This window comes from Myxine glutinosa, chromosome 11 (assembly GCF_964187855.1).
Source record: "Myxine glutinosa chromosome 11, kmMyxGlut1.1, whole genome shotgun sequence".
NCBI classification, from domain to species: Eukaryota; Metazoa; Chordata; class Myxini; order Myxiniformes; family Myxinidae; genus Myxine; species Myxine glutinosa.
Window position 1 is genome coordinate 86,686,175 of NC_136271.1, and position 24,775 is coordinate 86,710,949.

Here is a 24,775-nt window from a genome sequence, read left to right on the forward strand (position 1 = left end):
TCTGATCGGACGGCCGACATAGGGCTTATTGACTCGACCCACAAACACAAATCAGAGACAGCAAAATTCACAATACAAGAATGAAATGCCAAAAATAAAGAATTTAATGAAAATGAATGCAAGAATAATAAAATCAAAATAAATGGTGAGGTTAAACTAAATTCTAACTGAGGGACCCTCCATACGGCCACAGAGACACGACAAGGGAAGACAAATAAAAGAAAAATGTGTTTGTGTGGTGTGTTTGCCGATACTCAGCCTGGCGTCCCCAAACGGGCCTCAAAAGCCTGGTGGTCATCGAACGGGTCTTGAGTCACCACGCGGGAAAACATGTGTTGGCACGAAGTCGCACCCACAGCCAGCCGCGGGTGTGAGGCAAACAGGCAAGAGCACCTCCCTCGATCTGCACAATCTTTCCACGTTCCACCAAAGCTTTGAACTTGCTCCACCAGCGGACATGGCCAGAAGCGCAGCATTTCTCGAGTGCGACGACAACAAAGAGAAAGAGCGAGTGAAGCGACCATCCCTCACGCGAAGCCAGGCCAAGGAAGTAGATGATAAATGTTGCTTCTGGGACACCTCCGTTTAACATGGGAAATCCCTATCTAATGTCATTTACCCCCCTGTCTTTAACAAAAATCATAAACACCTCTATTTCTCCCTCTATGAACCTATAATCCTTCTCACCTTATGAACCTATGATCCTTCTCGCCTTATGAACCTATGATTTTCTTCCTTTATGAACCTATAATCCTTCTAGCCTTATGAACCTATGATCATTCTCACTTCCATGTAAATTTCCCTCTCACCATCACTTTTCTTCATTTCCCCTTAACACCTCTATTCCTGACCCCCTTGGTCTTATGGGCCTTTTACTCTTACTATCAATGATCATTGTTGTTCATTGATCATTGATTATGTTCGGGTCCTGTGCCACACACTTTTTGTTAAGCTCCGCGCCACTTTTTGCTAAGCTCCGCCCACTTTTTGTTAATCCCCGTCCCCTTTTTGGTAGGCCCGCCCCCTTTTTGGTAGGCCCCACCCATTTTTGGTAGGCCCCGCCCACTTTTTACTAAAGCCCACCCACTTTATAAACTCTCCAGCATTACATTATTTTTAGTTAAGACATTACATCATTTTCTGTTGAAACATTACATCATTTTCTGTTGAAACATTACATCATTTTCTGTTGAGACATGCCCAGACTTGCCCAAGGGAATTTCCACAGGAAATGACACACCCAGTCTTTCTTATAAAAGGCACTAACCACACAGGCCTTTTCAAACACACTTTCTGCTTCACTTGAGAATGGACTACTATGCTGAAAAGGAGTTGGATAACTTTGACATTCCTTGGAGTCCTACTACCTGTGTGGAGCTCAACCTTCAGATTGATGAACTGGACTCGAACCTCTTATCAATGGAGGTAAGTTTATTTATTTATTTATTTATTTATTTTATTATTATTTTTTTGTATTTTTTTTTTTTTTTTTGGATATTTTTTTTTTTTTTTTTTTGTATATTTTTTTTTTGTATTTTTTTTTTTTTTTTTTGTATTTTTTTTTTTTTGTATATATTTTTTTTTTGTATTTTTTTTTTTTGTTTGTTTTTTTTTTTTTGTATTTTTTTTTTGTATTTTTTTGTTTTGTTTTTTTGTATTTTTTTTTGTTGTTTTTTTGTATTTTTTTTTTTTTGTATATTTTTTTTTTTTTGTATATATATATATATATTTTTTTTTTTTTTTTTTTTTTTAATAGATAAGACTCGTGTAAGAGTCAGCAAAGTTTCTTTTAATATTCATAGAGCTTGATTTATATAAATAATAATATTGTATTAAATTAATACGTTGTTATTTTCTCTCACAGGAAATTGTATCTGAGATACAAAATGAAAATACTACTTTTGCCACAACCTGGGGTGAAATGATGATTGATTTGTTTGAAGACCTTTTGAACAACCAAGACCCACAGAACGAGTTCTACCTTGATGACCCAGCCAAAGAGTTATACCTTGGAGACTCACTAAATTTGGGAAAAACAAATTATGAGGTCTGCCTAGATGGTTCTAACTGTGGAGCCTACCTTGGAGACTCACTAAATTTGGGAAAAACAAATTATGAGGTCTGCCTAGATGGTTCTAACTGTGGAGCCTACCTTGGAGACTCACTAAATTTCATAAAATTAGGAAAAGAGTTTTACCTTGGAGACTTTGAAAACTGGTTTCGTTTTGGAGACTCTAGCTGTGTGGAGCTAAACCTTCACCTTGATAAACTCGATTCAAATTTCTCATCAATGAAGGTAATATTTTATTTTAATATACATATAATAATTGTGTATTAAATGTAAAAAATAATTAATTAATACGTTGTTATTTTTCTCTCACAGGAAATTGTATCTGAGATTCAAAATGAAAATACCACTTTTGCCACAACCTGGGGTGAAATGATCGATTTGTTTAAAGACCTTTTGAGCAACCATGACCAAGAGAACGAGTTTTACCTTGATAATCCAACGAAAGAGTTTTACCTTGGAGGCTCTTTGGATTCTAAAGCAATGAACAATGTTCTTTCTTTAATGACGTTTGATTTAAGGTAAGTTCAGTTGATTAATAATCAATTAAAGTATATGTTATTTCATTCAATATTAGATAAGTAATATATTTCTTTTTTTTACATGTATTTCAGCAATATCAAGAAAGTTCGGGGAAGAAGATGCTGGAAAATACTTTCTTCCCATTTCTACTTTTTCCAACTTGAAAGCCTTGAAAGACAGAATTGGAGGAAGAGGAAAAATATATATATTGAAATACGTATTAAAAAACATTTTAAAAAAATATTGAAATACGTATTAAAAAAAGAAAAGGAAAAAAAAGATTATGCTAGGGTTAGGGTTGGGATTTTGAATGTGAGGGTTAGGGATGGGGTTGGGTTAATGGGTTAGGGATGGGTTGGGTTAGGGTTGGGATTTTGAATGTGAGGGTTAGGGATGGGTTGGGTAAGGGATGGGGATGGGTTAGGGATTGGGTTGGGTTAGGGTTCTGGATGTGAGGTGAATTTTTGAATGAATGTCAAACCTCACAGACTCATTTATCTTATATTATCATTGAATTGTTTTAAAAAAGTTGGGAAAAGATAAATAGAATTGGAAGGTCATACAAAGAGATGGAGTTAAGAACTTTTTTTAATGGTTGATGTAATGGATTCAGTTGTTTTGACTAACAAATATGGTGTTTTAATGTGGGGGTTGGGTTAGGGTTTGTACATTATTATGACCCACTCACACACACACAAAAGTTAAGCCCCAACTAAAAAGTTGTGGGATTCTGTGTTTGGGGTTCACAGATTTAAAAACGTATCCCCATGATACACACAAAAGTTAAGCCCCAACTAAAAAGTTGTGGGATTCTGTGTTTGGGGTTCACAGATTTAAAAACGTATCCCCGTTATACACACAAAAGTTAAGCCCCAACTAAAAAGTTGTGGGATTCTGTGTTTGGGGTTCACAGATTTAAAAACGTATCCCCATTATACACACAAAAGTTAAGCCCCAACTAAAAAGTTGTGGGATTCTGTGTTTGGGGTTCACAGATTTAAAAACGTATCCCCATTACATTTTTTATTTATTTATTATTTTCAAGGGTTATCAGCTTTGTTTTTTGTAATTCCTGTGAATAAAATGACCCTAAGATTTCTTCTCCATTTAAATCATATAATTTGTAGGTCCAAGGGACTGTATCCATTACATCAACGATTTTAAATAATTCATTAGTCCATTTTTTTGTATAACCTTTCTCAAAATGGCTTTTCCATCTGTATATTCTTACAATATCACCAACTTTGAACTTCGGTTTTCTCAAATTAATCTCCTTTTCATATTCTAATTTTGTAAATGATTCTGATGGTTTTGATTTTGTTGATGAATGAACGGTATTATTGTAATTATCTACAATACCCTGAATTAAATACACCCATTTTTGAGAACCGAGTTGTGTGAATTTTTTATATAGCCTCTCTTTCAAAGTACGATTAAAACGCTCAATAACAACTGCTTTTCCTTCATTAAAGGTGCTGTATAATTTAATACCCTCCCCCTTAAGAAATTTCATAAATATTTTGTTATAGAACTCTGTTCCCTCATCGGTCCACAGTTTCTTTGGTTTTCTTTTATCCCTATCAAATATTAGCTTAAAGGATAACATTAAAGTATCACCCTTTTTATTTTTTAAAGGAACAACCCAGGCAAATCTACTCCTCAAATCAATAACGGTTAAAGCATACCTGTATCCCCTGTCATTATTCAATTCAATTAAATCAGCGGACCATATGTAGTCAGTGTCTTTGGAATAAACCTTCCTTCTTTTAAACTTGGTGATTATAGGTTTGTGTAATTCTTCAGCCAAAAGCTCCTCAGTCTTGATGACATCATTAGAGCCTAATAGTTTTTTGAGGGTGAATAACCAAGACCAAGTTTCAATTTAGCATTTATCAAATTTCTCACAATAAACCTATCAACTTTCTCTCTCAACGTTGGATTTTGTATCAAAGACAAATTATACAACATTTCTCTGTCGGCTTTATGTTTTTCAGTCAACGTAGTGGTTTTCCCATAAGCAATATCATGCTTCATACACACTTCATCAACCCTATTTGTAGGTTTAGACCAAGGTTTAGGATTGTCAGCCTCATCTAATCTTTTATCCAAGTTTGTTCCTGGGCCACAGAAAGAATACCCTGGAAGGTGTAATTCCCCTGGAATTCCAGTTGTTGTAAATTTGCTACCTGACAAAAACTTGTGTATGTCTCCTCCACTTTTATGAGAGATGAATTGACACTTTTTAGAGCCACACACTTGACATATTCCTTTTTGATAAACTCTATTATTTTTAGCTTTAACATAAGAGATATTTTTAGATTTAGTTTTCTTTTTACATTTGAGACAATAACTCATATTTATTTATGAGAAAAAGTCCTACATAGTGCCAAAACCTTTTTGGTTTTCAACATATACATTTCTATCTTGATTTTTAAAACATAAAGAATCCTTAGAAATGGCTTCACTCTCTCCTCCATTTATTTACAAATAAAACTAACTAAAGTCAATAACACCAACATCATCAACTATATGTTGTATATCTGCGCTCTGAATTCATTATAGCAAATTTAAAAACCAATAAGTTCGGAAGAGTCATTAATTCTTTATTTTCCTCTTCAGTGCGTTGAGATTTATTTATTTGCCATAATACCTTCAATCTTTCATTAATCTCAGGAATGGTCATATTTTTATATTTTTCCACCCTCTCTCTTTCCTCCCTCTCCTCCTTCTCCTTCTCCTCCTTCTCCTTTTTCTCCCTTTCATCCTTCTCCTTTTTCTCCCTTTCCTCCTTCTCCTTTTTCTCTCTTTCCTCCTTCTCTTCTTCAACTCCTTCCTCATCCCTTGCTACCCTTGAGCTTGAGCCCCAAAGAATATTATACATATACTCATCTGGATTTTGAGATATTCTTGTATCTATAATTATTTTTCTCATAATAGGATACCAATAAGATTTGTTGACGATTTCTAAAAGAGTTTTATATTTCATAACTTTGAGAAGTTCATTTTTATTTAATATTTTAAACAAGTCTCTATTTGTGGGTTTAACAATATCAGTATAAGGCCAGTTTTTTATGACAAAATTCCCATGTATATGCTCCAAATCATAAGGTATGTAATACCGAGCACCCTTTTCTTGTAGGTATCCTTGAATACAAAAATTATAATTCTCTTGTAGTCTTCTTCCTGCCATTTATGTATCAGAAATATATGTGAGATTAATATTATGACAGGTAATACCACCCCATCTTCCCACTACCAAATCGGTTTGTATTCCTCGGCTTTCTATCCTTATCTCATTACCTTCCTTCTTTGTCATGCGAACCATCGCTATACTATCATATATTTTTCTTTTCTTAAAATCACGTATTTGTTGTTTACTAATTGTACTTCCACATAAATCCTTATCTTCACCAAGTGGATAATATTCTTCTTTACGAGACTGATTTAAATCATGTAGGTCTTCTATGTTTATTGAAAAAGACCAATTATACCCTAAATCAGGCATATCATACCCCCATTTATTAATTCGCATATTAACTAAATGTCCTTCTTTATAAAATTCAATTGTAAGCAGGTAGTTAAATTCAATGAGGAAAGGTGTATGGTCAGTATAACCAGGTGTTGTGGTTGTAAATTTTACTTGTTTAACAAAACGTGCTGTTTTCTTTAAAAATATATATTGTGATAAATCACTTAATCTAATTAAGTCATTCGCATCTGTAGGGTTTGGATAATTGATTAATTTATAAGTATTCTTCATATTAATATTTTTACTTACACTATATTTTTGTCGTTCAGCCTGTGCCTTTGTATAATAATTTGATAAATCAATATCCTGAGAGGATTTTCCAAAGATAGAACCATCTTTTCCAACATAAGTCATTTATATTAGATTAAAAATGATATCATAAAAATTTTCATTATTGTTGAGTTGAAATAATACATATAAACATAATTGACCACAACATTTAGAATTAATTTCTTGAACTTGAAATGTTTGATAAACACCATTCTGTAAGAATTGTATTACTTCAACAGGTGGTGGCATACCATAACTATCAAAATAATATTTATCCTGACTATTATGAATACAAACCCAATGAGAACCATTCTGTGTGTCTAAATTCATAATAATATTCTTTGTATTCTTATTTATATGTATTAATTCATCTCTCATACAAATAACCACATTATCAATTTTTAGTGTTTTACAATACTTAGCTAGTTCTATATTTGACGTTGTATTCTTTCCAAATTGTTTAAACCATTTATCCATTTATTTATGAGAAAGATACAATCCATTACCCCGTTTAGTTAGTTTAACACCCGCTTGAGCGATAGAGGAAAGCATATCTCCAACTAACAATCTAGCTTTATCAGGTAGACTTTCAAGTTTTTGAGCAAAATCTACAATTACACCACTTCCACTAATTTGTTTCTCCAACTCCTTGTTATGTCTTTCCAATTCTTTTTGAGCTTTTAGTTGTGCCTTCCTTTCGTTAGCAGTTTTTATCGCTGCTGAAATACCACCAGTCAATGCTCCCGCCGCACTTAAACCAGCAAATAAAGGAATTAGAAATGGGAGAAATCCTCCTCTTGACTCGTCTATTGAATATTTCTTTAACATAGGTTTTGTCATTTTAATTTTAAGTGATCCAGCATCATTTAGTGTTTTCACCTGCTCTCTTGTGAGTAAAACATCAATTCTTACTGCTCCTTTTCTTTGAAATGTATTAACATTAATAATACAAGGCTTTTGATTTTGAATACAAGATGTTAATTTATCAAGATTGATTTGATTAACATATACCCCTACCATTTATTTATGAGAAAAAACCTATGTGATATTAATCATAACACCATTATCTGTATTAATCTGTAATTCTGTTTCCTCCAAAAGCAAACAATAAGCATCAACTTCTTCATTCTCTCCTCTTTCAATGTATAGAGAAGTTTTTTTTTTTTTTTTTTTTTTTTTTTTTTGTATACAAGATCGAGGCTCGTGAAAGAGCGAACATTAATCACACAGAAAGACAAACCGACACATAAAACATATAACATAGGGAGCGGTAGACAAGATGGGGAGAGAGGGGGAAGGACACAAACACAACATTTGAGAGCAGGGACCGAGAGACATGGAGACATCGAGAGATCTGAGAGAGGGCGAGGGCTTTGGGGGGGGGGGGGGCGTGGTAAGGGGGCAGTGGGAGAGGCATAAAACATATGGACACTGCCAGGACTTCCAGGAAAGAAGTTGGAATTTCAAACAAGGTGGATCTGGGGTGAATTAGCGGGGGTAGAAAAGATCAAGGTTTTGGATGGGGGAAGATAAGAGATGGTGGTGAACAGCTGAGTATCCACTCTATTAGACTTTATAGTTTCCTTTTGAGAACTCAGGTCAATTGCGTAGATTGTATAAAGTTTTTGAAACGCAACCATATCCAAAATAGGTTCATTATTACCATTACTTTCACACACCTTTTGGTAGGACTTGTAGGCTTCCGCATAATCATTTTTTTCCCAATCAATTTCCAATCTATCTCGCGGATAAAATGTTCCATCAAGAGAAACCCCAAGTTGTTTCACCTTAGCATTATCACTCAGCGCATTATTCTTATTAGTACCCTCCTCTCCATCTGGTTTTTTAAAAATGAGCCAGAGGTATCGTGGCTTTCCTTCAAGAACACCCAAATTCCAAGTGTAGGTAGTGTGTTCCAGTTTAACGTGTTGACATCTTCTTTTAAGGTATGATACATTTAGCGGTTTCTTTGAGTTAAGTCTTCTATTTAACATCTCTTCCGTTTTAAGATTAGGAGTATATTCACTGATATACCAACACAAATCATTAATAACAAATTTATTATTTTCTCCAAAAGCATTTTCATCCCCAAAAAGCAACCTATTTACATTATCATTCCTTTGTAGTTGAAATCTAATTTTAAGGCCATACAAAACTTTATCATAATCACAAAATCCAAATATACCTTTCAGAGGTACTGCTACCGTAAAACTATTCTCTGCTTTTGTATCATCATTATACATTGACTTCCTTTGACTATAACCAGGGTCAGCATTTGTTCCCGTTGACATATCAGGAATAAAACCTTCAACAGCTCCCTTACCCATTCTATCACTAAACGAATATAGTGTAAATTTCATCATTTCAGATATAGCAGAGACATAATCAACCGCTTCAACCTCTTGTGTTCCAATATACAGGCGGACACTATCAAACATTTTCCAGAAGAAATCATTTACGAGTGTAGCATTAGTATTATTCGCAGCCTTAGTGAATTTTAATTTACACAGCAAGAAACTATCAGCTATATTCAAGTAAGTTTGTTGATTATTTATTTCAAAACTTTTTGTTCCGTTTGAATTCCAGTCTGTTCCTGTTATAGCATTTACCTTAAAATAGTCTTCCTTTTTAGTAGAGTTTGAAATGATAATCGTATCATCCAAATCATAGATACTATCAATCGCTTCCATACTTGTATTTATATAGCATTAAAATCGTTGAAACCCTGACCCAAGTATTTTAATGATTTTTTGTCGTTCTTGTGAAGATAGTTGAGTTTTACCTTTTTTTATTTCTTTGATTGCTTGTAATTTATGAGACTCCTTTTGAGCATCTTTTATACTCTTTATAGCACCCGCAACTGAGCCCACGGCTGAAGCAGTTGAACCAATTAGGTCTTTATGTTTAAGGATGGTTGAACCAATACCCATTAGAGTATCAATTATCCCATCTCCTTTATTTCTAAATTGATGTCCCACACCCCGTTGTCTCTTTGGTTTATAGTATCCTCTCCCAAGAAACATACCTTCACCCTTATAGTATGGTGAAAGGAACATCCCATCCCCTGTAATTATTTTATATTTTCCCAACTCGTGTTTTCTCACAATAACCATTATTTATTTATTGAAAAACTTCACGTAGGTGAATTCTGATGGATATAATTTCATCATTAAAGGATATCATACGATTATCTTGGTCGGTTATCCTAAAATTTACTCTGTATATGGTTTTTCCTGACACAGGTAAATAGACAAGATTTTTTGGTTCCATATTAAATTTATAACCAATCGGGGTTGAGTATGCGCTGAATGAAAATATTGTATTTGTTCTTATTCCATCGTTATAAGCACCATCAATCAAATCACAATGAATTAATACTGAATTTATACCGTAGGATATTTGAATGACATTATCACTGTAAAACGTCCCGTTAGTTTCAATCTTTTTAGAAGAGAACCCCAATAGCTCTCTGAACGAATTTTCAATCGTGAAATCAACTTTATAATTATTTTTAAGTTTAATAGTTGATTTTGAAGTGTGTTTTTGAATATCTATTACAATATTTTTTGGTTCATCACCTTTTTCTTTCATAAGGCGAGAGACTTCTGAAGATATTTGAGAAATCTCGTAAGCACCGGGTGAAACGGTTATAGTTTTATATCCACTTCCTGGATTATAACTAAACTTGTTGTTTTTCTCTGTGATATTAAAAAGGGTATTGTAAGTCTCCATTGACAACAAAGAAGCCTCATATTCTTTTTTGGGGTCAAGTTGTAGTGGGTAAGGGAATGAAGCTGTGTAATCACTCGTTGTGAAATTAAAACTAAGAATTGTGCTTCTCATCTTATTTAATATCTAATAAAATATCTTTGTATTGACATTTATTAATTATTTTCATATTCATCAACTGATCTAAAATGGCGGATGCTTCATTAAAACAATTGTTGTTTCCAGCCTTCTTACTACCTAACAACAATAATAACCTATTAACTAATTGTGATGGGTCATTTGGAAGAAAACTAACACCCGAACCAAGCTTACTTAAAGCATCAATAATATGTTTCTCCTTCTCATTCTTCTTACTTTTACCAGCAACAGAAACTCCATAATCAAGTGCGTTTAGCAACTCAATATACTCTCTATCTTCCTCTCTTTCCATATCAAGCGGTTCATCAAAATAAGGTGAATTAGAATGTCCATCTTTTGTTAGAAGAAACATTAATCTTGGGGTTAATTCAACATTTGGTTGGTCAGAACTTAAGAACACCAATTTATCATTAAATATCAATAACTTTTCTTTCACAAGATGGAACTGTGCTGGTTCTTCTGTTGGAATGAGACCTGCTCTGGTTTTTGAACCCTTCAAATATTCATTGTTTTGAAGAGCTTCTACAATATAATTGGAAAGTTTATTTACCTTCTCAAGATGCCGAAATAATCCTTCATCATCATATTCTAATTCTCCAAGTTCTTGCTCTGTCATTTGACTAAAATCTTTGAGCATTTGAAAATTTTTTGGAGTAAATTCTACCGTGGGAACTGTAGGTGAAATCGTTTGTTGAGTTTTTAAAAGTGGTTTAAAAAATTTCTCTTGTTTTCTTTCAAAGGCTTCTTCACCAGTTAGTTTCTGTCTCCTTTTCTTCTTTATGTCTTCCTGTTGCTTTACAACTTTTGAAACCAACTCTTGATGTTCTTTAAACTTTCTTACTCTTTCTTCGGTATTCATTTTCTGTATTTATTTATTGAAAAATATCATTTAGTATCTCATCTTGTTTCACAACAATATATTTATATTTTCCGATCGTGTGTTTCATATTATTTTCAAATTCCTTCTTACTACGTAATGTAGAACAATTATCTCTCCAAAAATTATTTGTATCTATTGAATTTAACTTAAATAAAATAAAAGTATTAGCATTGTTTCTTATTGAGTGCCGAGGGAGTTGAAAATATGACTGACTAAGATAAATACAATTACAAGAAGAATGTCTCCCTCTTGTATAGTAGCTATCCATTACTGTTTGGTTTCTCTCATTAACACAATCATCAAAGATAACGAGGTTCTTTTTTGATTTATCTAAATCTTGAGGTGAAGGTATATCATCCGTATTATCACTGAGAATACAAGTTATGGGTTTTAGTTTTGATTTTGATTTCTGTGTATCACAAAATAATTGTATTATATCATCAATATTATAATCATTTAGTTTGTTTTGAAGTTTAAATAAACCGATAATGTCTTCCTTTTTAAGACCCGCATTAAAACCCTGTGAGAGTAGTTGATACTCAGGTTGAAAACTTGACTTTGTAAAAATTATTAAATTATCATAATCTAAAAAATTAGGACTAAGGAGCATCTTTAAAAGTAAACAGGTTTTTCCACATCCGCTTGAACCGACTATTAGACATCTCAATGAATTTGGAAGATTTTTATGGTTATTAAATTTTATCTTATTTTCCCAAACGGGTAAAAAATCATTCATTTATATATTTGGAAAACAAGTCATCCAACTTTTTTTGAGTTTTTTGAGAAACTCTATATTTTATCCTGAGTTCAGGTTTAATTTCAAAATAATCCATTATTTTGTTTATATAGTATCTTGTATTAACATTTCCATTAAAATTATTTTGAATAATAAATATCATTAAACCCTTATACATTTCCTCAATACAAATAGTCTCTTCCCTTGTAAGAAATGGTGTATTATCACCATAATACTTAACATTCATCTCTCTTATTAATCTTGTAAAGTAATTCATTTTTGGTTCTAATTTAAAAGAGTTATATATTTTTCTATATTTTTTGTTATCATTAATTAGAAGATAATCACAGAAAATACATTGTTTATATGCTTCTGATTCTGTATTAAGCCCCACTCTACCACAAGCCAGACAATTCTCTAATTTATCATATGGAGAGTCTGGAAATTCTAAATATCCTTCAGAATTTATCATATTTATAAAGTAAAATTATACTTAAAACAAAGTGTCTTTTTTAGAGGCTTTTTTAAAGATGAAACTGTGCTTAAAGTAAAACACCTTTGAGCTTTTCAACTCGTTTTATGTATATAACTTTACTTAAACTAAACGCAAATTTATTAGCTAATAAATACAATGTTTCAAAACACAAAAGACAAATTTCAATCAATCTCTACTTCGGTGGAAGATATAGAAAAATATGTCAAAGATGTTAAATTGAACAAAGATAAATATGGAAATTTTTGGATTAAACCCATAATGGAGAATAACATGTGTCCTTTTATTAAATTTACGGGACAAGCTATGTTAATTAATAACTCTATTAAAGTAAATTTGACAAAAGTTTCTCCACTACTACTAACAATTTACTCAAAGCTTGAAAAGGTCATTGATAAAGAAGCTTTGAAAATGAATGATAAGACCATCAACGATTCTAGAGGAAACATTTGTATATTCTTTAATAGACCCAAAGATGTGGGTGAAATTAATAATATGAATATTAGTGGTGAACTATCATTCCGTACTCTGATTATTAGAGATTATTTGAAAATAACATTTAATGTAGAAAATATTGTGGTTATTAGTTCTAATGAAAGAAAACATATAGATATTGATGGAAGTTTAATGGTATGTAAATGAGTGATATTAACAGTCAATACTCTGAGAGTTATTATACTGAGAGTCTAGGATCTGAAGATAGTTATGATACTAATAGTTTGTGTTCAAATGATAGTTATGAGAGTAGCTTTATTGATGACTCAGATAGTGAAATTGAAATTGATGAACTAGAGTATCTAAACTTTCTGGCTAATACATAGACGCTTTACTTTAAGTAAAGTTATATACATAAAACGAGTTGAAAAGCTCAAAGGTGTTTTACTTTAAGTAAAGCTATATACATAAAACGAGTTGAAAAGCTCAAAGGTGTTTTACTTTAAGTAAAGTTATATACATAAAACGAGTTGAAAAGCTCAAAGGTGTTTTACTTTAAGTAAAGTTATATACATAAAACGAGTTGAAAAGCTCAAAGGTGTTTTACTTTAAGCACAGTTTCATCTTTTAAAAAGCCTCTAAAAAGGCACTTTGTTTTAAGTATAATTTTACTATATAAATAAATATGATCAAAGCAACGTATTGTGATGTTTGTGAACAAGAATATAAACACTACAAAAGACACCTTAAAACTAACAAACACACATTTAATCTACTTCACCTACTATCTCCTATTCAGAAGGAAACAAAACACTGTTCTGCATGTAATAAAAATATCCTCAAGAAAGGCTTCGAAATACATCTTAAAACAATTCTACATTTATCAAATTTTATCACAACTAAAAACTCTGATGGCGCATTCAAAGAACATATTAAAATAAGAGTCTTTAACTTCAAACCTCCTGAACCAGAGTCTATAGTTGATGCTGTAGAAATAGTTAAACCTGCTGTTCAAACGTTGATTGAAAAAACACTAAAAGAAATGAAACCACTTAAATTTTATATGGGAGTAAAATTAGAAATGACAAAGGACGAAGGAGTTATAGATACACCATACATGAGAACTGAGCCACACTTTATATCTTCATATCAAGATTTTAAAACATCAGGAGTCTATGATGAACTTATTAAACAAGAGCAAGATGTGGATAATTCAATCGTAGGAAGTGGATTCAATATAGGAAAAATTATTTACATAGACATTCATATTCTTAAATCAGATCCTCTAAAAGCTTCTTCCTACATTGATTTACCCAGTGTTATCAAAAATAGAAAAGCAGTTATCAATATCAAAAATAAAGACAATAAATGTTTTCTCTGGTCTATTCTAGCACACTTACATCCTCCACATTTTCATGATGAAAGAGTATCTCATTATAAAAAATATGAGAATACATTAAATACGAAAGATCTAAAGTTTCCGATGGCTTTAAATGATATTCCTAAATTTGAAAAGATAAATAATTTATCAGTTAATGTTTATGGTCTAACAGAAACAAACAGCATTCAGGTTTTAAAGCTTTCTGACAATTGTAAACAAACTCATATTAATCTTCTATATTTTAATTCAGAGGAAAATTCACATTATACATACATTAAAGATATTGCTAAATTAATAAAACCACAAGTATGTAAAAGAACAAATAAAATATATATTTGTTTGCGTTGTCTTAACTTCTTCCATACACAAGAAAGATTAGATAAACATTCAAATTATTGTGGTGAACATAAATCAACGGTAATCAATATGCCTAAAGAAGGCTCAAATATCACATTCAAAGATGAAAAGAAAAAGATCAAACATCCATTTGTTATATATGCTGATTTTGAAAGTATTCTAGAAAAAATAGATACTGCTTCTCCAGATCCAAAAGATTCATACACAAATAAATATCAAAAACATACTCCTTGCGGTTTTTGTTATTATATCAAATCATCCGTTGGTGATAAATATAACAAGTTAGAGGAGTATAGAGGCTCAAATACCCCAGATGAGTTTGTGAAACGACTAGAAAAAGACTGTGTCCGATTAACCAAGATAATGAGAGAAACTAATAAACCAATGTCCTTGACGAGTGAACAGAAAAGGGAATTTAGAAAAAACAATGTTTGTCATATTTGTGAGGAAAAAATTGGTGAAGGTCTAAAGGTTAGAGATCATTGTCATCTCACTGGTAAATATAGAGGTCCAGCTCATCAAAGTTGTAATATTAATTATCAACTCCCCTCTTTCATTCCTGTCTTTCTTCATAACAATGCTCATTATGATACGCATCTATTTATTAATGAACTTTCAAAGACATCTGGACACATTTCAGCAATTCCTAACACAGATCAGAAATACATTTCATTCACAAAAACAATTCACACATCTCCTATTACTCATATCAGATTTCTTGATACATTTAAATTCATGCCAAGTCCATTGGCTAACTTGGTTCAAAATCTAAAAGAGTTTCCATGTCTTTCAGAGTATTTTTCAGATAAAGATTTTCTAACACAAAAGGGAATTTACCCCTATGACTATATGGACTCATTTGAGAGATTCAATGAAACACAACTTCCTTTAAAAGAAAATTTCGATAACAAATTAAACAACAGTCATATATCTGATAAAGATTATGTACACGCACAAAATGTTTGGGAAAAATATAACATCAAGAATCTTGGTGAGTATCACGATTTGTATCTCAAAACTGATGTGCTTTTATTGGCCGATGTATTTGAAGCCTTTAGATCTGTTTGTCGCACTGGATATGGATTGGATCCTGCTCACTACTACACAGCACCTGGATTGGCTTGGAGCGCGATGTTGAAAATGACAAAACAAGATTTGGATTTGATAACCGATGTCGATATGCTTTTGATGATTGAAAAGGCAAAAAGAGGTGGAATTTCACAAGTATGCTCGAGCAGATACGCAAAAGCAAATAACAAATATCTTCCAAATTATGATTCAACGAAAGAGAGTTCTTACTTGATGTACTATGACGCAAACAACTTGTATGGCTGGGCAATGTCTCAAGCTCTTCCTTATGGGAAACTAAGATGGGTAAAGGAAAAAGACTACACAAAGGTTTTACAAGATGTATGTATCTCTACACAAAAACAATTGGATGATTCAAAGGTTGGTTATTATTTTGAGGTCGATTTAAAATATCCTGAAGAACTTCATATCAAACATAAAGATCTTCCATTTGCTTGTGAGAAAGAAAGTCCAAAGAAAGAATGGTTGAGTGATTATCAACGATCGTTTGATATAGGTGAATCAACAGAAAAATTACTTACTACATTATATAACAAGAAAAATTATGTACTACACCAAAGAAATTTGCGACAATATTTATCAAAAGGTCTAAGAGTAGAGAAGATCCACAGGGTTCTAAAGTTCAATCAAAGTCATTGGTTAAAGGGGTACATTGATTTTAATACACAAAGAAGAACAGAGTCAAAAACAGATTTTGAGAAAGACTTTTATAAATTGATGAATAATGCGGTCTTTGGTAAGACCATTGAGAATGTGAGGAAAAGACAAAATATCAGACTAGCAACATCTTGGGAACAAGCATCAAAATTAATTAATAGACCGAGTTTTACTAGAGCTGAGGTCTTTACTGAGAACTTTTGTGCGATCCATTTGGTTAAAGAGAGTATTGAAATGGACAAACCTATTTACATTGGAACATCAATTCTTGACTTGTCAAAGTCATTAATGTATGATTACTTTTATATTAATCTAAAATCAAAGTATAAGGATAATGTGTCATTGTTGTATATGGATACTGATAGTTTTATTTTGAAAATTAATACTGATGATGTTTATTCAGACATGAAAAAGGACATTAATATCTATGATACAAGTAATTACAGTCCAGAGAGTGAGTTGTTCTCTTCTAAAAATAAAAAGGTGATTGGAAAGTTCAAGGATGAATTGGGAGGAAATGTTATGAGTGAATTTGTGGGATTGAGGTCGAAGGCTTATGCTTATAAATACATTGTGAATAACGTTGAAAAGACTGATAAGAAGTTAAAAGGTATAAAGAAAAATGTCATTAAAGAAACAATAAACTTTAAGGATTATTATAACTGTTTAACAACAAAGAAAGAAGAGTTTAGAAAGATTAATGGAATAAGAAGTTATAAACATCAATTATATTCAGAAGAGGTGAATAAGAAAGCATTGGGGGCTTTTGATGATAAGAGGTTTATTTTAGAAAATGGAATTGATAGTCTCCCTTATGGTTATATAAGTATATAAGTGATAAGATATATAAGTGATAAGATATATAAGTGATAAGATATAAGTGATAAGATATATGTGATAAGATATATAAGTGATAAGATATATATATAAGTGATAAGATATATATATATATATAAGTGATAAGTTAAAAAGGGGGGTTAGGGATTTTAACAGGCTACCGCCACCTTTTTTACTATTATATAAATGATAGAACCAAGTATCAACCAGACTAAAGAGTGGAGGTGTAATCAACCTTGGTATATAAATGGAAAACATAACGAATGTGAAAAATATCAGATTCAAGAGGTTGAGAGAATCACTGGTCAGAAGGTTCTCAAGACGGATAAACGTATTCATTTGTTAAGTGGGGTAATGGAGGGCAGGAAGAAAAATATATTAGAGTGGAGTGAGAACTTTAATGGTTATCAATCGGATAATAAATATTATAATTTTAAAATGGTATGTGGGAGAGGAGGAGGTCAAACAAGAACCCTCCGTGAAACATACCACTTTATACTTTCACAACAAAAGGTTAAGGAACCTGTATACTTTATAAATATACTTGATGGGGATGAGTTATATAGGAGAATGGAACTCTTAAAAAAGTTAGAAAGAGATAATATATTTATAGGCTCATTAGTAGAGTGGTCTAAGGAACTACATTAAGGGGCTAGTGGGGGGAATAGGGTAAAAATTACATGGAAGTGAGAATGATCATAGGTTCATAAGGCTAGAAGGATTATAGGTTCATAAAGGAAGAAAATCATAGGTTCATAAGGCGAGAAGGATCATAGGTTCATAAGGTGAGAAGGATTATAGGTTCATAGAGGGAGAAATAGAGGTGTTTATGATTTTTGTTAAAGACAGGGGGGTAAATGACATTAGATAGGGATTTCCCATGTTAAACGGAGGTGTCCCAGAAGCAACATTTATCATCTACTCAAGGACAAGAGCAAAAGGCAAACACAGCCGATCTCTTCTAAAGCCAACACAAAAGAGAATGCGACCACCTCCAATGAACACCAGCACTAAGAGGCCAAGATGGCGAGACGGCTTCTTTTTGCTCTCCTAGCTCTTGAATCTTCCACCACTGACGTCACACTCTGTCCAATCACCGACGTTCCATTACATCAGTCCATCGCCACGACCAGTCGTCATCCTCAGGGCGAGGCCTCACGGCCTTGCTTGACGCCCAATGACAAAGGTCGAGGCGTGGCCTCCCCATCACGAGTCATCGGGGAGTGGAGTCTAATCTCTGTTCGGGAATGTTTGGATGACATCAGGATTTACTTGCCGAATGGCAAATGTGCTGGGTTTCTGTCGGGCTTTTATGGCTGTTGTAATGGTGGCCCTTTTTGATGAAATAGAAACGAAGGGAAAAATCACAGGGGCAATTACACACTGGAGGTTATCCTTAAACCCTACCTAATTAGCATAGCTCCACCCCTCATATGGTGACACATACATGATCTTATTCTATACAGATTCCCTACGTATGTACATTGATATGGCTTCTTCTTCTTCGCGACACACGGTCCATACTAAAACCTATACATTCTGAACTTTCCTGAGGTATTTCATGCCTACCCCCACAAACGTAACTTTACTTTGGTTTCTGCTCCCAAGAACTTACTGCTCCGCCATTAGCGAGACCACGGAATACTCGACAAGCCACTACATCATTATTGTGTGGCCATTGGCAACTCAAGGGTGGGCCGTTATGATGTTTGTTTCTTCCCCTCCACTGCCAAATTCTGGAACTCCTTACCTTCCCATGTATTTCCAAACACTTACGACCGTCCCCTTTTCAAAAAGCAGATTTTTTTACTTCCTTAAAAACTCTTGGACTATTCTCTCTTCTTCACTTCACTTCATACATATATATATATGACGAGAATAGAACCATGTTCCACACCTTGAGTTCAAGAGATAACAAGATTTAATGATGAACCAATATCACAGCACTGTGGAGGGTGTAAGAGTCATACCATTCACAATTGAACAGCATGGCCACATACACTCCTAGAAAATTGGCAACCAAGAGTTTCTTTATATACACAAAATTATACAAAAAATCTCCGCTGAAAAATGAGCACGGACAAAGGAAAACTACCTCGACCTCGACATCTCCCACCGAAACCCTATCTACTTTGGCATGGGGAGAAAGAGCACAAGAGCACCGTGACATTCTCAAAACTTATCTTCCATGTTGGCTTTTGGTCAAGGACAGACAGACGCGTTTTCACGAGGGGGTCTAACAGAGCAAGCGGTTTCACTATCTTTCTACATTTTTTAGCACAGTTGGACAATAAAACATAGTTCAAAACAAGAGGGAACATAGTAAGCTTAATCCTTTTCACAAAGCAACCACTATTAAATACAAACCACAATTACATGAGGCACAACCAATGGCATGATCTCGACATTCCCCCATTTGGTCTCTACGAGACTACGTATCACAGAGACCAGGCCACATCGGCTTTATTTGCAAAGCAAAAGAGTATAGTGTTATATGTGGCCACATCGGGCTTTATTGAGTGTTGTATGTGTGTCCTCCAAGGGCATGCCACGCACATAAAGTACCCCGCATGCACGCTTGAAAGGTGTGTCATGTTGTGCGTGTTTGGAACATGAAGGCTCAGAACATGAAAGTCCATTAACGTTTCGCATCCACAACGAAGGCGTCTGGTCCAGATGAGGTTCTGCCCCGCCAGGGGGCCTGCTACCTCCCCTGCGGAACTTGCTCCCCCCACCCTTTGCAGATGCGGTCCTTGCAGATCTTCGAAGTTAATCAACGATCATGCCCATGAGATCTCTCACGTGCTGCTGTTCTGGGGAATACATAATGTTGTCAGTATCTTGTGTCTCATGTTCCTGGTCAGGGTACAGAGCGTTAAAATCCGAATCACTTGAAGCAAAGAGATCCGAAACATTTGAAGCAAAGAGAGGGACTTCCTTTATGTCAAAGTCTCCCATGGACGCCTGGTCGGCTTGCGGGTCTAGGATATCCATGTCGGGTCCCTCGACTGCCAGACCCAGCGTCGCAATGAGATCCATAGTTGGGTCGGAAGGGGGTGTACAGCTGTGAGCTTGTAATACATAAGAGGCGTTAGCCAGTACACGCAAGGGGTTTACCACACAAGTATCACAGCCATCACAAACATCAATACAGGCATCAGCCAGTTCCCACAAGGGATTTTCAACACAAGTATCACAGTCATCACAAAAATCAATACAATCTTCTGAAGCGCCGGTCACATCTGCCTTGTTGAAGGACCCATTCAGGTCGACGGCCTCTGTGGTCAAGATCATGGTCTTCCGACGGCGGTTTCTTCATCGTCCATCCTGAAAAATACTTTCTTACACACACCATGATCAAATTCCTAGTCCCCCGTCCCACCAATTGGCATTTAGTTACCTTATCTCTCAGATGGTTGGCTTATTCATAGCCGCATTTCCTGTGTCGTGTCTGGAAATTCAAATGCCATATTTACTTTCACCAATTTCCGAAAATACCTTCCTTTTAATCATCTTCCCTACATCTAATAATACATGATTTACCAACCATTTCCCCCCCAACCATAATCGGTCAATGGAAATAATCGGTATTCTCCCCTTCAAAATTTCACTGTTATCCTATCAATACCTGGACATTTTTTCCCTTCCTTCCTAGATACACGAATTTCACACCAGTATAAACCCACTGGAAAAATTATCTGAAAAATAACGAAATCGTCTCCAAGTTCTCTAGCTAATTTCCGTCCGCAATCACCAACTTTACCCTCCTATGCATTTTGCCTTAGGTTTTAGAACCTAGAGTCTACCAAAACAACAACAACTAGCCTCCCAAAGCCATTTCCCTGCAAGAGCGGGGGTTAGCCTTGCGGTCCCCATGACAATCTTCTTCATTTTGCTCTATCACCTCCCTTTGAGCAATAATTCAATTGATGTGATTCCCACATACCTGGTGGAGTTCTGTTCACCTGGTCTGCAGAGCCGTGATCCAATCTTCACCAGCCCCCAATCACCTGTCATTGACAAATAATCCATCTGATTCGACTTTCCAATCCAATCATCTTTGCACTTTCCACGACCTTTTTCACACTTCCTCCCAAACCTTTCCTTCAGACACAACCCACATGAGTACAATGTCCCCTTCCAGGCGCGTCTGTCTAGCCACCCACAAATTGTCCACAAGACAAAATCATCATATTTCACACCTCAGCTCTCGAGACCACCCAGGGGTCCCTTGAGAGATGCATCCTAATGTTAATCAGCTCTCGAGAGCTCAATTTTGAACAGGGGTAAAACCAGCAATACTCAATTCTGCCAAGCAAGAGGCCAGAGCAGTATCACTCCCTCTTCCCTCTGCCCACCATAACTGGCAGACAGACAATGGCGAGCCACAAGCCCCAACCCTACAAGGCTCCAGCTCCCATCCAAAGGACACAAACTCCCTCAGACTGGCATAATCTCTTTGCCAGCTTATGTACGAACCAAGATTGCAAACAAATAGTTTTCCAAACAAAACTCAGTTGTCACCCTATTGCACCATATTGGCAGAATTCACTTCAGCTCTCTACCACTCTTGTGTCGAGTGGTGCCCAAAATGACATTGCACGAACCCTTTCAATACCTGTTTAAACCTACTGCCATTTAACGACGCTTCCCAGATGACGGTTCCCCATACACTATTCTGGCACAAAATTGTTGCATCCAACAGATGCCACGATTATTTTAACAAACCCATTTTCCTAATCCACCTGTTCAATTCTCATTTCAATTTAAAGTCAATCCAATGTCCTCTAATACCTCTCTTAGCATCCCATGCACCTGTTGCAGACACCTGTTTTAGCCTCTGGCCCAATAGCTGCCCAATAAACAAATAATAAAAAGAAAATAACCTGATCTATTTATTGAAATAGACCTAATTCTCATGTTGGTCAATTTTTTCACCCACTGTGACTCTCGCGTCAATCCTGCCATTCCCAACCATATTTCCAGCGAGGATGACGTCACTATTTCACACCTTTCCTTCCTTGAACAGCGGGAGTCCTCCATGAGATGCATTCCGATGTAAATCACTTCAAAGTACCCGAATATCCCTCCCTGGAATCGCACCTTTAACATTACCGGCACCGCCCTTTCTTGGTTCAAATCTTACCTCTGACAGACACAAATCCACTGCTCAACTCTATCCTGACGGACTGCATCACTGAAATAAATCCTGGCTTCAAATCAACTTTCTCAAACTTAACTATGATAAATCTGAAATAATCGCATCATCTTCCTTCGAACTCAGAGCACACCAACACAGTATACATCAAACATTGGATTCATATTTCCACAGACCTCCACCACTCTGTTAAATCCTAAACATGCCCAATGGGCAATCCCCTCTGCTCAGGGCTGCAAAATGCTGGATTCTAACCTTCCCAAACACAGCTCTTGTCCGCCAGGCTGCAAATTCAAAGCATTTTCAGTCCCCCTTTTTCCCATACACTAGCCAGTGTAAGTCAGCCAAACATAAACAAAGAGGTTCCAGCGAGCTGTGACCTCCATAACTCTAAACAACTCCACTGGCACTTTTTAAAACAAACTTTCCCAGTCACTTACTAAAATAAAGTGCAGCTCTTGTCCGTAGATATACGTTAACCAAGGTTACATGAGACTTGACAACAATAGTACTGCCCCGTGGAGCAAGGCATCAGAGACAACTCCCCTCTCCACCTGGACTTACCCCAGGTAGAATTTGGCTACCTACAGAGAAAGTACCTGCGCAACACATTTACAAACCAATTCGTCCCCTCGTATTAGGGGACATCACAAATGTTCCACCACAATTCACAGCAGGTGACCACCCACCTGCCTTCTGTCGAAGTCCAGTTCAATTTTCTGAGTTTCCATTCACAGACAGACAGACAGACGAACCCCCAACGTACTAACAGGATGGTCTCACAGAGGCCATTCCATTCAAATCTGTAGGCTGCCACGATTCTTCCCGCCAGGACACACCATCATAGTCACCATAGTCACACGACATGTCAGCAGACACAGTGAATGACATTCGACACCATAACAGACACCGCAGACACTGCTCCTCCTTGATCCATATCTGCAGACGCAGTCAGACACACCCAGTCGGACAGACAGACTGGCTCCACATTACAACTGCAAACATCCGAAATGACAACAGCTAACACCAAATATTTATTGTCCCCCTTTCAGGGAAGTCAAATCAACCACCATTAAAGCACAAAACAGAAAACGACCATATACTCAGAGTATATACCATATACTCAGAGTGAGACCCGAAAATCAAGCAGACAGACCGACAATCGAACCTGTCTTTCGACACTGCCGAACGACAAGTCTGCAGACACTGAGGGAGTGACATTCGACCCCCAGTAGACACCGCGGACACCGCTTTGGTCCGCACCTGCAACTCCATCACGCGCCTCCAACTTCTTTTTCGGCGCATCGATCAACACAAATGTACCGACGCATCTTATATTCTACACATTGCTATCCAACCTTTCGCCACAGTCCCATCACAAACAATGTATCTCTCACGGCATGCATGGCAGGAATCACACTCGCATTGCACCAACATGGAATTCGAGCACATTCCATAGCTGCGAAAATATTGTGCTGGACAAGACATTATTATCATCGACTTGCGCTTTTACACGCATGGCAAAGTCCACGGATGTACAAAGTCGAAGTGCCCTCTCCCTTAATTGATCCACACTGCACCTCGGCACACATCCTCAGATAATTAAATACATGTTTTAATCCAAGCGTGCATCCTCGCACCCGCTCCACCACCACCTTCCAACCACCGCAGGTGCACCTGAACTCCATGGCACACCCGCAACTCCCTCAAAATCAGTGTTCAAAGACATGACTCCATGGACAGCCAGAAAGCCAGACAAATACGGACACACACACACAGAGATAGACACAGGTGGGTTATCGCCTGCATTCTGTACAAATTCCATGTTCCTGTCCATAAGTTGGCCCATCAAGTGTAACCCCTTTCACGAAACCTTTTCTGAGGGTCAAATGTAACAGACAGCCAAGACGGACCGGCAAATAGGCAGGGGCAAACCCCGAGGCCCCAGACACCATCACCACACACATACCCCGCATCACATAGGAGTATCAATGAGCCGGACAGCAAATGCCATATGTCTTCGTCCCAAATCGAGGGCAAATTTTCACAATGGCAAACAATTAATATATTGTCCACATTCATCTTGGTCACCCCAACCCATCCTGGCTCTCCCCAAGAGCTCCGTGTCCGGACAGACAGACAGATAAACAGACCGGGTGAAACCATAACCATCCATCCTTCCGATTGGACTCACGCCAGCATCACATGTCATTCTTGCCTTCATTCAACGCATTCTGCCATCCCAAGTCGGCCAAATACAAGCCCCGGCCATGCCGTTGAATAAACACACAGTCGGTTGACAGCCTATCATTTTTGACTTTTACTCCCATTCTCCCTTGCTACATCTGGAGAGCCGTTAATGTGGGGATGTAATTGAACACTTGTTTTAAAGCCCTGTCTACACATGCTCTCCATAACATACTCATTATTCCCTGCCAATTTTCCCCAGCAGACTGAGTCCCACATGGCATCTCAAAATCTAAACTGATACCTTTT

The 24,775-nt window shown here is 35.8% G+C and overlaps 1 protein-coding gene across 1 annotated transcript; it reads left to right on the forward strand.

Moving 5' to 3' along the window:
• The first annotated feature begins 802 nt into the window (after positions 1-802).
• LOC144894198 (uncharacterized) lies at positions 803-18,135 on the forward strand. Its single transcript, XM_078786291.1, has 5 exons — positions 803-1,425; positions 1,865-2,296; positions 2,384-2,589; positions 2,683-2,881; positions 18,049-18,135. Exons 1-5 carry the CDS (start codon positions 1,309-1,311, stop codon positions 18,133-18,135), a joined length of 1,041 nt encoding a protein of 346 aa, XP_078642417.1. The 5' UTR covers positions 803-1,308.
• The last annotated feature ends 6,640 nt before the right edge of the window (positions 18,136-24,775 follow it).